The sequence below is a fragment of the Oryctolagus cuniculus genome, chromosome 12, assembly GCF_964237555.1.
Source record: "Oryctolagus cuniculus chromosome 12, mOryCun1.1, whole genome shotgun sequence".
NCBI lineage: Eukaryota > Metazoa > Chordata > Mammalia > Lagomorpha > Leporidae > Oryctolagus > Oryctolagus cuniculus.
Genome location: NC_091443.1, coordinates 115,826,494 through 115,840,516, shown reverse-complemented (window position 1 = coordinate 115,840,516; position 14,023 = coordinate 115,826,494). Strand labels below are relative to the sequence as shown.

Here is a 14,023-nt window from a genome sequence, read left to right as displayed (position 1 = left end):
TCAATAAATGGTGCTGGGAAAACTGGATTTCCACGTGCAGAATCATGAAGCAAGACCCCTACCTTTCTCCTTACACAAAAATCCACTCAACATGGATTAAAGACTTAAATCTATACCCAACACCATCAAATTATTAGAGAGCATTGGAAAAACCCTGCAAGATATAGGTACTGGCAATGACTTCTTGGAAAACACCCCAGAAGCATAGCCAGTCAAAGCCAAAATTAACTATTGGGATTGCATCAAATTGAGAAGTTTCTGTACTGTAAAAGAAACAGTCAGGAAAGTGAAGAGACAACTGACAGAATGGGAAAATATATTTGCAAACTATGCAACAGATATGGGTTGATAACCAGAATCTACAAAGAAATCAAGAAACTCCACAAGATCAATACAAACAACCCACTTAAGAGATGGGCCAAGGACCTCAATAGACATTTTTCAAAAGAGGAAATCCAAATGGCCAACAGGCACATGAAAAAATGTTCAAGATCACTAGCAATCAGGGAAATGCACATCAAAACTACAATGAGGTTCCACCTCACCCCAGTTAGAATGGCTCACATTCAGAAATCTACCAACAATAGATGCTGGCGAGGATGTGGGGAAAAAGGGACACTAACCCACTGTTGGTGGGAATGCAAACTGGTCAAGCCACTATGGAAGTCAGTCTGGAGATTCCTCAGAAACCTGAAGATAACCCTACCATTCAACCCAGCCATCCCACTCCTTGGAATTTACCCAAAGGAAATTAAATTGGCAAACAAAAAAGCAGTCTGCACATTAATGTTTATTGCAGCTCAATTCACAATAGCTAAGACCTGGAACCAACTCAAATGCCCATCAACAGTAGACTGGATAAAGAAATTATGGGACATGTACTCTATTGAATACTATACAGCAGTCAAAAACAATGAAACCCAGTCATTTGCAACAAGATGGAGGAATTTGGAAAACATCATGCTGAGTGAATTAAGACAGTCCCAAAGGGACAAATATCACATGTTCTCCCTGATTGGTGACAACTAACTGAGCACCAAAGGGGAAACTTGTTGAAGTGAAATGGACACTATGAGAAACAGTGACTTGATCAGCTCTTGTCCTGACGGTTGATGTACAATGTAATACTTTATCCATTTTAGTATTTTTTTTTTGTTCTAGTACCATTGGTTGAACTCTGTAATTAACACACAATTGTTCTTAGGTGTTTAAATTTTAACTGAAAAGTGATCCCTGTTAGGAATTTGGAAAACATCATGTTGAGTGAAATAAGCCAATCCCAAAGGGACAAATACCACTTGTTCTCCTTGATAGGTGACAACTAACTGAGCACCAAAAAGGAAACCTGTTAAAGTGAAATGAACACTATGAGAAACGGTGACTTGATCAGCCCTCACCCTGACTGTTGATGAGCAGTTTAATATGTTATCCCTCTTAGTATTTTTTTGTTTGTTCTACTTAATACTTTTGGTTGAATACTGTAATCAATACACAATTCTTCTTAAGTGCTGAAACTTAACTGAAAAGTGATCGCTGTTAAATATAAGAGTGGGAATAAGAGAGGGAAGAGATGTGCAATTCGGGACATGCTCAAGCTGACTTGCCTCAAACGGTGGAGTTAGAAACATACCAGGGGATTTCAATTCAATCCCATCGAGGTGGCATGTACCAATGCCATCTCACTAGTCCCAGTGATCACTTTCTGTTCACAATTGATCATAATGATAGGACTAAGAACCAAAGGGATCACATAAACAAGACTAGTGTCTGCAAATACTAGCTGATAGAATCAAAAAGGGAGAGAATGGTCCAACATGGGAAGTGAGATACACAGCAGACCCATAGAATGGCAAATGTCCTAACAGCACTCTGGCCTCAGAATCAGCCCTTAAGGCATGCGGATCCGGCTGAAATGCCCATGAGAGTATTTCAGGCATGGAAAGCCAAGACACACTGGAAAAAAAAAAAAAAAAAAACAAACCCTAAATGAAAGATCTCCGCAAGTGAGATCCCAGTGGAAAGAACAGGTCTTCAAAGAAGGAGGTACCTTTCTCTGAAGGGAGGAGAGAACTTCCACTTTGACCATGGCCTTGTCTAAAAATGATCAGAGTCAGTGAACTCAGGGGACTTCCATAGCCTTGGCAGCTCATGACAAGAGCCTAGGGTGATTACTGATGCCATAAACAAGAGTGTCAATTTGTTAAGTCAACAACAGGAGTCACTGTGCACTTTCTCCTCATGTAGGATCTTTGTCCTTAGTGTGCTGTACATTGAGATTTAATGCTATAACTAGTACTCAAACAGTACTTTTCACTTTATGTTTCTGTGTGGGAGCAAACTGTTGAAATATTTACTTAATGTATGCTAAACTGATCTTCTGTATATAAAGAGAATCAAAAATGAATCTTGATGTGAATGGAAGGGGAGAGGGAGTGGATAAGGGGAGGGTTGCAGGGTGGAGGGACATTATGGGGGGGGAAGCCATTGTAATCCATGTTCTGTACTTTGGAAATTTATATTCATTAAATAAAAGTTAAAAAAAATGTGAATATGGTTTACTGCCCTTGTTTATACTCTTGAAGAACAGTGGTTTTCTTACTTGATACCTATTGAATTCTTTATTTAGTGGAGTTTTAAAAGTATGTCATAGTAAAAATTGAAAGAAAGATTAAGAAAAGAAGGAAGAGGGAAGAAGGGAGCAAGAGCGAGAGAGAGGGTTGGTGGGAAGTATTACTATGCTCCTAAATCAGTACATATGAAATGCATGGAATTTGTTGACCTTATGTAAATAAAAAGTTAAAAAAGAATTCTATTTAGAACTTCAATTGCTTTATAGTTCATGGTTATATGTGATTCTTTATTAAATGGCTCAGAAATAGAATTACTTTTTTTTTAATTTGGAAGGCATAGAGACAAAGAGATAGGAATGTAATGAAAGAGTTAAACTCTTCATGTCCACTCCATGAGTGCCTATACACTTGGGGTTAGGTCAGCAGAAAAGGCACTCAATCAAGTCGCCTAGGTGGGTAGCAAGAGCAGTTATCTGTCTCCCAGGGTCTGGATTATCAGGAAGCTTGAGTCAGGTTCTAGAGCCAGAAATGAAACCCAGGTACTCTAGCATGGGATGCAGGCATCTTAATTGCTAGGTTACATACCTGCTCCACAAATTAAATATTCTATAACTGAACACTGAAATGCTGAACTGAAAGTTGACCTATCATAAATTTATGTGATAATAAACAGAAACACTAAGGACATGCTGAATATAATTTAGCCAGTTCTTTCCCTCCCTAGGACTCCTGGAGAAGGATGACATGAGGCAGCTGTGGGAATCTCTTAGGAGTAGACAGTTGAGAATTAACTTTTTTTATTTTTTATTTTTTTGAAAAGACAATACTGGGTTATGCTGCAAATTTGGACTTTAGGTTTTGTAATTCACTTTCATGAAATTAATTTTATTTTCCATTTAGAGTTCTGATGGTTTCTTGTAGTAATAATCATTACTTTTTATGCAGAAGTGTACATTTACCTACTTAGAGCTTTGAATGTAGTAAATTATTCAAAGGAAATAGCTGCTGTTGAGAGCAGTGCATTTCCAGTAATAATGTCTATTACTGTATGAGTGTCTTCAGAACAGTTGCCACAGACTTAGTGTTCTCATCCTTTTGAGAATTACCCTAACAGTTGCCTTGGAAACCCCAGGAGGCCAATGAAGTGATCCTAACCACCCCCAAACTTAGAGAAAGCAAATGATGACATTGATTTCATCCTGGAAGGTCTTTACTTGTGGTGAAGAAATGAGCAGAACTCATCATACACTTTGGTTATTAACATCTGTTTTGTTTAGATAATTCTGATCTCACAAACTGGGAATTTGTACAACTGTTATGTGTGCATGTATATTTTGCTGCATCAAAGTAGCTGCTATATGTTATTCAGATTGGATTTTTTTATATTCTTAGTTATACTGTAGGATTTGTGTCAAGTAAAATCTAATTCTTGCCTCATGTGCATTTGGGATTGTCTTTTAATAAAGAAATAAGAATTTTAATTACTGTTTTCTGAAGGCCAACTTCATATGTATTTAAATTTCATAGTAGTTCTCAAAGTCGGTGTTTTATCTCTGCAGATGAGGAGACAGATGCCGAGGAGCAAGATAATTGGCTCAAAGTCTTGTTACAGACTAACATGTTGCAGGACCTGTATTGGAACCAGGACTGGTTAGTTAAGCACATGTTGTCTCTACTACTCAAACCTGAATTACACACTTCTCCATATTTCTTTTTATTGTGCCTTGTCTTCACTCGAGTTTGGCTTACCAGTCTCTCTAGTCCATCCAGCTACTGAAGCTGGGGATGTTGAAGTAGGGCTTGGGGATAGGCTTCAGTGCTGCTGAACAGGGTAGAGGCCAGCCGATGAATGATGATGGCTACAGTTCAGCTAAGGGGGAAGTATGGCATCTGTTTGATGGCTGACATTACCAAGAGGGCACCAGACCCTGGACAGATGCTTCATGAGGTGCAGAACATACTTCAAGCATCATGCTGAAAAACATGTTTCTCTTCTTGTCTCATTGGAGTCAGCCTAACTGGATTCTCTAGCTGTCTTTTCTTCCTGGGCATCTCAGTTTCTGGGAAGCTTGTTTCTGAAATTTGGAAAGCAAGAACTTTTGGTGTGGGCCATCACTCTTCAGGTAGGATTGGCTTTTGCTGGTTCAGAGCTTGCACTCTTGTCCAAACTCTTTTCTTCCTCAAACTGCCAGCTGCCTCCATGAAAAAAGGAAAAAATAGCAGCACCCTAGGTTCATTTTCTTATTCGTTCCATGATGCTATGTTATCTCTTTGTCCTAATGTAGTAAGTAGCTGATCTAATAATCTAATCAATTTTAATTGGCTAACACAAATGTTTTAGAGGAAGACCTTTTTTTTTTTTTTAAATAGGGAACTCTATGCTGTCTGTCTTGATTTAACTCCTTGGTGACCATGAGAATTTTAATCTACAGGCTCTGGGAAGACACAAAACCCATGAAGTGTGGGATTGCTCTTGTCTTTTTTTTTTTTTTTTTTTAATGCCTGTTTGTTGAAGGAGGTAACAGTAACCTTTGAATGACAGAGTGGCGGTTTTTGGAGGTAGAAGCACACAAGTGTCCAAGAAGCAGCATCTAAACAGGAGATGAAGTGATTTGCTCTTCACATTAGTTGGCAGGTGCATTCTTTTTCAGAAAGTGAAGATGATACAGAATCCAAGTTAGAGAGGGCTGTTTGTAGGGAGGGAGGTGTGGACAAAAAAATGAACTAAGGGTGAAGCCTTTCTAATAGTGTTCTCACAAGCATGCATCCAATAAAAGCAATTTGAAAGATGAAATTTAGCCATTCCTTAGCATTATATGTATGACAGTGTCATTAACCCTGTTATCATAAATGGCTATGATTTTTCAGGGTGCTGTATAATAGTTGTTTATACTCTAGGGAAAATGAGAAGACTTGGTATATGTACTTTAGAAAATAAAATATTGGCAATCTATTACAGATGATCATTTTTATTATAGAATTTTAAAATTTAAAAGCCAGGTTTCTGTCCACTGTGACTATTATGGACATGCATTGGTTGTTCAATAAGTATTTATTGAACTCAATAATAAACAATTGGACAGATGAGTAAAAGCCTATTGATGAATTTCTTGAGAAAGAATAAACCAAGGATTAGATTAAGATGGAGGAATAGAGGGAGCTTACTGTTGTAGAAGATAGTATGAAAAAAGTGGAGAGAGTACAGTCTCAAGGAAGAGTTAAGGAAAAAATGGCAGAGGAAACTCCACACAAATGAGGGACACTGTGGACCATGTGCAGAATGTGGACATGCACAACTCAGAAACCCAGCAGCCAAGAACCTCAGCAGCAGCTCAGGAAGTGAGACCAGACTGGAGCAACCCAAGCCACTGGTGATAAAGTTGCAGAAAGATCCTGGTGGGAATCCAGCTAGGAGCCCTAGGTAGGACAGTGTACCTGCTGTGTTTCTCTCTCCCTGACCACCCTGAAACTGGCATTTTGTAACAAGCTGATAGAGAGCAGGCATCATTTTGGACATATGTAATAGACGCACCAGTGTCTGTACACCCAGCAAACAGCAGAGCAGAGAAACTTGAATTTGGTGGGAAGAACTAATGGGGGGCTGGGTGCTCATCACTGTGGGAGGCTTGTGTGCTGGGACTGTGAGAACACTGATGCTGCATGGAGGGCTCAGGGTATGGCTGGGACTTTGGGCAGTCACTGTGGGAAGTTACATGTACTCAGGGCTCGCTGATTACCTGGTGAGGATCACTGCATATCGGTCTCCTACATAAGTGCCAGGGGTTAGAATATGTGTGGAATCCACTGCTGCTTTCCCAGGAACATTAGCATAACTGGTTTGGAAGTAGAGCAGCCAGAATTCAAATCAGCACTCATATAGAATCCCAGTATTATAGGAGATGGCTCAACCCATTATTAAACAACAGCTCCCTCTCCTGTCTTCTGTGGTGAACTATTTCTAACATGCTCACTATTTTAGAGTTAAGGGTTGTTTTGGTGGCATCTTATGTATTGCATTATAAAATTTAATTTATCAGGTATATTTTTCCTTTTTCTTTTTTTTTTTTTTTTGTTTTTGTTTTTGACAGGCAGAGTGGACAGTGAGAGAGAGAGACAGAGAGAAAGGTCTTCCTTTGCCGTTGGTTCACCCTCCAATGGCCGCCGCGGCCGGCGCGCTGCGGCAGGCGCACCGCGCTGATCCAATGGCAGGAGCCAAGAGCCAGGAGCCAGGTGCTTTTCCTGGTCTCCCATGGGGTGCAGGGCCCAAGCACCTGGGCCATCCTCCACTGCACTCCCTGGCCACAGCAGAGGGCTGGCCTGGAAGAGGGGCAACCGGGACAGAATCCGGCGCCCCGACCGGGACTAGAACCTGGTGTGCCGGCGCCGCTAGGCGGAGGATTAGCCTAGTGAGCCGTGGTGCCGGCCCCTTTTTCTTTTTTTAAAAAAGATTTATTTATTTACTTGAAAGTCAGAGTTACACAGAGCGAGGAGAGGCAGAGAAAGATAGGTCTTCCAACTGCTAATTCACTCCCCAGTTGGCTGCAATGGCCAGAACTGTGCCTATCCAAAGCCAGGAGCCAAGCATTTCCTCCAGATCTCCCATGAGGGTGCAGGGGCCCAAGGGTTTGGGCCATCTATTACTGTTTTCCCAGGCTATAGCAGAGAGCTGAATCAGAAGTTGAGTAACTGGTACTCAAACGGGTGCACATATGGGATGCTGGTACTCTAAGCAGTAGCTTTACCCACTATGCCACAGAGCTGGTCTCATAGTATATTTTTCAAGGATTTTTTTTTTTTTTTGCTTTGACTTTCATTCTTTAAACAGCATTTTGAAAAGAAGTTTTTGGGGCCATGCTATGGCATAGTGGGTAAAGCTGTTGCCTGCAGTGCCAGCATTCCATATGGGTATGACTTTGAGTCCTGGCTGCTCCACTTCTGATCAAGCTCACTGTTATAGCCAGGGAAAGCAGTAGAAGATGGCCCAAGTGCTTGGGTTCCTGCACCCACATGGGAAATCCAGAAGAATCTGTTGGCTCCTGACTTCAGATCAGCCCAACTCTGGTCATTGTGGCCATCTGGGGAGTGAACCAGCAGATGGACAATCTCTCTCTCTCTCTGCATCTGCCACTCTGTAATTCTGCCTTTCAAATAAATAAATAAGTCTTGAAGAAAAGAAGTTTTAGACTTTGATTAAGTGTAAATTATCCCTGTACTCAATTATAGATTTTAATTTTTTCTTGTATCTAGGAAATCTTTGCCTAACTTAAAGTAAAAAAAAAAATTCTTCTATGATTTTTTTTTCTGGAAGTATTGTAGTTTTCAGTACTACAGTTAGATCTGTGGCATATTTTCTTTTCAATTTTGTAAATAGAAGCTATTTTATTGGAAATTAGTATCTCATTGTGCTAATACCATGTGTTGAAAAGGCTACACTTTCTCCCCTGCATGCGATAGTGCCTCTGTAGAAAACCTGCTCACCGTTTGTGTTTGGATCTTCTATGGAACCTCTTTTGTGTTCCATTCATCTGTCTGGCTTTCTGTATGACAACAGCACACTTTAGATTAGTATAAATTTATAACACTTAAAAATAATCCCTTTGATTTTATTATTTTTTCAGAGTTATTTTGGCTATCCTAGATTCTTTGCATTTTCATATGCACTTATATCAGCTTGTTACTTTAAAATTAACCAGGTTGCTAAATGAAAGATCTCTGTGAGTGAGATCCAAGTGGAAAGAACGGGCCATCAAAGGAGATACCTTTCTCTGAAGGGAGGAGAGAACTTCCACTTTGATTATGGCCTTATCCAAATAAAGTTGGAATTTGTGAACTCAAGAGGCTTCCATAGCCTCGGCAGCTTGAGATAAGAGCCTTGGGTGATTACTGACATCATAAATAAGACTGTCAATTGTTAAATCAACAATGGGAATCACTGTGCACCTGCTTTCCATGTAGGATCTCTGTCCTCAATGTGTTGTACTATGTGAATTAATGGTAAAACTACTACTCAAGCTGGCGCCATGGCTCACTGGGCTGATCCTCTGCCTGTGGCACCAGCACACTGGGTTCTAGTCCCAGTTGGGGTGCCAGTTCTGTCCCGGTTGCTCCTCTTCCAGTCCAGCTCTCTGCTGTGGCCTGGGAAGGCAGTGGAGGATGGCCCAAGTTCTTGGGCCCTGCACCCGCATGGGAGACCAGGAGGAAGCACCTGGCTCCTTGCTTTGGATTGGAGCAGTGCACTGGCTGTAATGGTCATTTGGGGGATGAACCAATGGAAGGAAGTCTTTTCTGTCTCTCTCACTGTCTAACTGCCTGGAAAACACAAGAAAAACCTTTGCCCATCATTATGAGGGGATCAGACCCCTTCCATTGTTGGGTGGTTGGGTCCCTCCATCAAACCAGAGGCAATTGGGTTGCACCTGTGAGAGGCCTCCAGTGTCTCACTGCTGGTGGCTCTCCATGGGGTGAGACCTGTAAGAATTTTACAGTGAAAGGAGCAAAGTTAATACACTCATAGTGGGGGTACCGTACTCTCCCCTCTTTTTTTAAGCATAGTCTTAAGGTCCTGCATGGGAAGTTAGTGCAAAGTAACTCTGATGGTTAATTTAAGAATTCACACTTTTTTGTGTGCTATCAGTGATCACCCAAGGCTCTTGACATGAGCTGTCTAGGCTATGGAAGCCTTCTGAATCCACAAGCTCCATCAATATTTAGAGAAGGCTGTAAGCAAAGTGAAAGTTCTCCCTTTGAAGAGAGTACATCCTTCTTTGATGACCACTTCTTTCCACAGGACTCTCACCCAGGGACACTCTCCATGTAGGCACACCTTTTTGCATAAGTGTCCTAACTTTCCATGCCTGAAATGCTCTTGTGGGCTTTTTAGCCAGACCAGAATGCCTTTAGGGATGACTCTGAGGTCATTGAGTGTTACTTAGAGCAATTGCCATTCTATGAGTCTGCTGTATGGACTGCTTCCCATGTTGAAGCATTTACTTCTCTTTAATTCTGGTAATTCTATCGATATGATCACTTTAACAATTGGTGCCTTCTATATGACCAACTTAAAACTTAATGCAATCAAATACAGTCACTTTTAACCTTAATCATATATATATATATATATGTTAAAACTTAAGATGTCACTTTCACCATCTAGCCCAAGGGGATGAGAGACATTTCTGGAGAATCTGAACTTATACTGAGGACTACACAGATCCTTTGTGTGGTTCTTTGGACAGAGCAGACAAATATTATACCCACTGGGGCTAGTACTCAGGCGCTGGTCTCCATTGAGGAGAAGAGCCCAACTGAGCAGAAGATGCTTCCCTTCTGATCAAAAAAAGGAGAAATAAGACATGCCAAAATTGGGTGTGTCAACTGAGGCACACCCTTAACCCTGGATACTGAACAGAGCTCTCTGGCCACATCCACTACTAGCCTCCAGAGATTCAGAGAAAGCAGAAAGTCCACTTATCTACAGTCATAGTACAAAGATAAAATCTGCCACAGTGGAAAAAAAAATAAAAAAGAAAAAATCTTGCTGGTCTGGACAAGTGGTGGCAAATTCTTTCAATTTCTGTTTGTTATGAAAGGTCTTTATTTCACCTTCATTCACAAATGAGAGCTTTGCAGGGTATAATAATCTGGGATGACAGCTTTATTCTCTTCAGACTTGGACTAGATTTTGCCATTTTCTCTTAGCCTGCAGGGTTTCTGATGAGAAGTCTGCTGTGAGTCTAATTGGAGATCCTCTGAGAGTAATCTGATGTTTCTCTCTTACGCGTTTTAGAATCTTGTCTTTTTGTTTCACTGTGGCAGTTTGATTACAATGTGTCATGGCAAGGATGTTTTCTGACCATGTCTATTCAAAGTTCTGTGTGCTTCCTGTACTTGGATGTCTCTTTCTTTTTCCAAACCCAGGAAGTTTTCTGCTAGTATTTCACTAAAAATGCCTTCTAATCCTTTCTCTCTCACCATGCCTGCAGGAACTCCTAGAACCAGAATGTTGGTCTTATTTTTTTTTTTATAGTATCCTGTAGATTCCCAACAGTCTTTTTTAGATTTCTAATCTCCTGGTCTTGTGTTTGGTTTGACTGTATACTTTCCTGTATAACATATGATTTCCATATAACATATGATTTATAAAGGCTTTTCCACACTCATTAGATTCATAAGGTTTCTGCCCTGTGTGAATTGTTTTGATATGAGGTATAACTTATAGAAAAAGGCTTTTCCACAGTCATTACATTTATAAGGTTATTTCCCTGTGTGAATCCTCTGATGCATTTGGAGTTGGAACTTAAAATCAAGTTTTTCCGCAGTCATTACACTCATGAAGTTTCAACACTGTGTGTATTCTCTGGTGCATTATGAGGTTTGACTTTTGTCCAAAGGCTTTTCCAGTCATTACATTCATAAGGTTTCTGCCCTATGTGAATTCTCTGATGCATGATGAAGGTTGACTTATGGCTAAATGCTTTTCACAGTTATTACGATCATGAGTTTTCTACCCTGTGTGAATTCTCTGCTGTGATATGAGGTTTGCCTTTTGGCCAAAGGCTTTTCCAAAATCATTACATTCATGAGGCTTCTTCCCTGTGGGAATTCTCTGATGTTTCCAAAGGATTGACTTTTATCCAGAGGCTTTCCCTTGGTCATTACATTCATGAGGTTTCTCCCCTGTGTGAATTTGCTGATGTTTCCTGAGATCTGACTTTCGTCCAAAGGCTTTTCCACAGTCATTACATTTATGAGGCTTCTCCCCTGTGTGAATTCTCTGGTGCATTATGAGGCTTGACTTTTGTCCAAAGGCTTTTCCACAGTAATTACATTCATGAGGTTTCTCCCCTGTGTGAATTCGCTGGTGTATTTTGAGGTCTGACTTTTGTCCAAAGGCTTTTCCACAGTCATTACATTTATGAGGTTTCTCCCCTGTGTGAATCCGTTGGTGCACGATGAGGTGTGACTTTTGTCCAAAGGCTTTTCCACAGTCATTACATTCATGAGGTTTCTGCCCTGTGTGAATTTGCTGGTGTATTTTGAGGCATAACTTTCGTCCAAAGGCTTTTCCACAGTCATTACATTTATGAGGTTTCTCCCCTGTGTGATTTTGCTGGTGCACGATGAGGTCTGACTTTTGTCCAAAGGCTTTTCCACAGTCATTACATTTATAAGGTTTCTCCCCTGTGTGAATTCGCTGGTGTAGGATGAGGACTGACTTTTGTCCAAAGGCTTTTCCACAGTCATTACATTTATAAGGTTTCTCCCCTGTGTGAATTCGCTGGTGTATGATGAGGTCTGCCTTTCGTCCAAAGGCTTTTCCACAGTCATTACATTCATGAGGTTTCTCCCCTGTGTGAATTCGCTGGTGTATTTTGAGGCATGACTTTCGTCCAAAGGCTTTTCCACAGTCATTACATTTATGAGGTTTCTCCCCTGTGTGAATCTGTTGGTGCACAATGAGGTGTGACTTTCGTCCAAAGGCTTTTCCACAGTCATTACATTCATGAGGTTTCTCCCCTGTGTGAATTCTCTGGTGTTTGATGAGGTCTGACTTCCATAGAAAGCCTTTTCCACAATGAAGGCATTTATAAAGTTTCTCTCCTGTGTGAATTCGCTGATGGTTTATGAGGTGTGACTTTCGTCCAAAGGCTTTTCCACAGTCACTACATTCATGAGGTTTCTCCCCGGTGTGAATTTGTTGGCATTTCCTGAGGACTGACTTTTGTCCAAAGGCTTTTTCACAGTCATTACATTCAGAAGGTGAATTAAAACTGAGTGATTTTCCACAAGGTTTACATGTGTAAAGTTTTTCCCTTGTATTTAGTCTCTGGTTTATTGTAAGATGTGACTGGTGAATGACAGGTTCAACATACATAATGTACTTATAAAATTTCTTTCTTGTGTGAGTTTGTTGATGCATATTGAGGCTAGAATTTCCATAGATAGCCTTTTCTATTTGAGTTGCTTTTCCAAAAGTGACAGTTGATTTATTACAGTTTTCTGCCATATGAACCCTCTCAGATTTACAGAACATCTTTCTTGTGAAGACTTTTGCTTGTCCAGTGGGTCCAAATGGCTGCTTCGTGATGTGAATCTTGTCATGCTGACCAAGAGGCTCACAGAACTGGAGAGGTTTTCCAGGTATCTTAGTGTTATCAAATTTCTCTTCACCCTGTAGTTGATCAGGCCCACTGGGGGGATACACAGTGTGACATTTATTCCATTCCTCAGGCTTCAATCCTGAATAGATTCCCTTTTCAATAATCAGTGTTGGAATATGGCTTGAATTTAAACTAAGTGTTTTTCTTAATTCAACTCTCTTGAGAGCTGATGTCTTCTTATTTTTCATAAAATCCTGATTCAGATTGTTGTCCTGACTTTCCTGGTTGATCCTAATCAGGTCATCCCTTTTCATGCCCACTGAAATGAGAAAAAAGCAATCATGTCACTGAATCACATGTAACTGTTTCTCCTGGCATACTCATGTAAAGGCAATGAAGTTACTTGTTATCCAAGTGGCATAAGATTTTCACAAAATCAGTATGAAGTACTTATTTGTGACCATTATATGGTTTTTCTCCTTAATACATTAATATACCATGAGGTTTCCCAATGTTCAAACATGATCCTTTTTACTATGGGAATTTGTCAAGGATGGTAGAATGACATTTGTGCTATGATGTGTGGGATGCCTGCATCTCAAAACAGTGTCAGTTTGAGCCCTGGCTACTCTGCTTTCAGTACAGCTCTCTGCCTATGTAAACTGGAAGGAACCAGATAATGGTTCATGTGCCTGGGAACCTGTGAGAAACCAGGGAAGACTAGAGGGATTCTAGAGTTTTGGCTTCAGACTAGTTAGACCTAAGTGTTGCAGGCATCTGGGAAGTGAGCTAATAGAGGACCTCTTTCTCTCTCTTCTCTCACTATCACTCTGCCTTTCACAAAGATGAAATATCTATAAAATATTTTAAAGAATGGAAAAGTATTTAATAAAAATATTCACCCACTGCCTAGCAACCATTTTTTTCCCTGTCCTTTTTCTCCAGTTTATTTTTATAAAAATTGTGTGCTTTTTGCTTCTCTGATATCTCCACCATAAACATGAAAAAGTTTTACTGATCATTTACTTGCAGGTGGAGAAGAGTGAAATGTGCCTGTACTTTAAGCAGGACAACATTTAAGGAGTAGGATTTGAATCTATGAGTGTCTCATGCTCAGTCTTCCTAGGTAAACATCATTTGTGGGATTTTTCAAATGAAAAACTACTTTGTCTCTACTCTATGACAGCTTCCCTAAATTCCTAAGGACACCCAACACCTTCAGCTTCTCAGAAGTACAACAGGTACAGAAAATTCCCAATATACCACTTTAGTTAAACACTCCCAATCAGTTTGAAGAATTTGTTTCTGCAAACTGGGATGTGCTCATCTTCTTTGAAAAGTGTTTTCTAGCTC

At 40.4% G+C, this 14,023-nt stretch overlaps 2 protein-coding genes across 3 annotated transcripts in view; both read right to left on the bottom strand.

The window, feature by feature from the left end:
• LOC103347453 (zinc finger protein 585A-like) overlaps nt 1-14,023 on the bottom strand; it is a 222,720-nt gene that overhangs the window by 168,526 nt on the left and 40,171 nt on the right. The gene's annotated exons all lie outside the window — the stretch shown is intronic.
• LOC127490116 (zinc finger protein 717-like) overlaps nt 4,269-14,023 on the bottom strand; it is a 49,621-nt gene continuing 39,866 nt past the window's right edge. For both annotated transcript variants that reach the window (XM_070054811.1, XM_070054812.1), the window contains exon 4: nt 4,269-12,989. In XM_070054811.1, the coding sequence (XP_069910912.1) occupies nt 11,200-12,989 (1,790 nt within the window). In that variant the 3' untranslated portion in view covers nt 4,269-11,199. The remainder of the gene's footprint in view (nt 12,990-14,023) is intronic.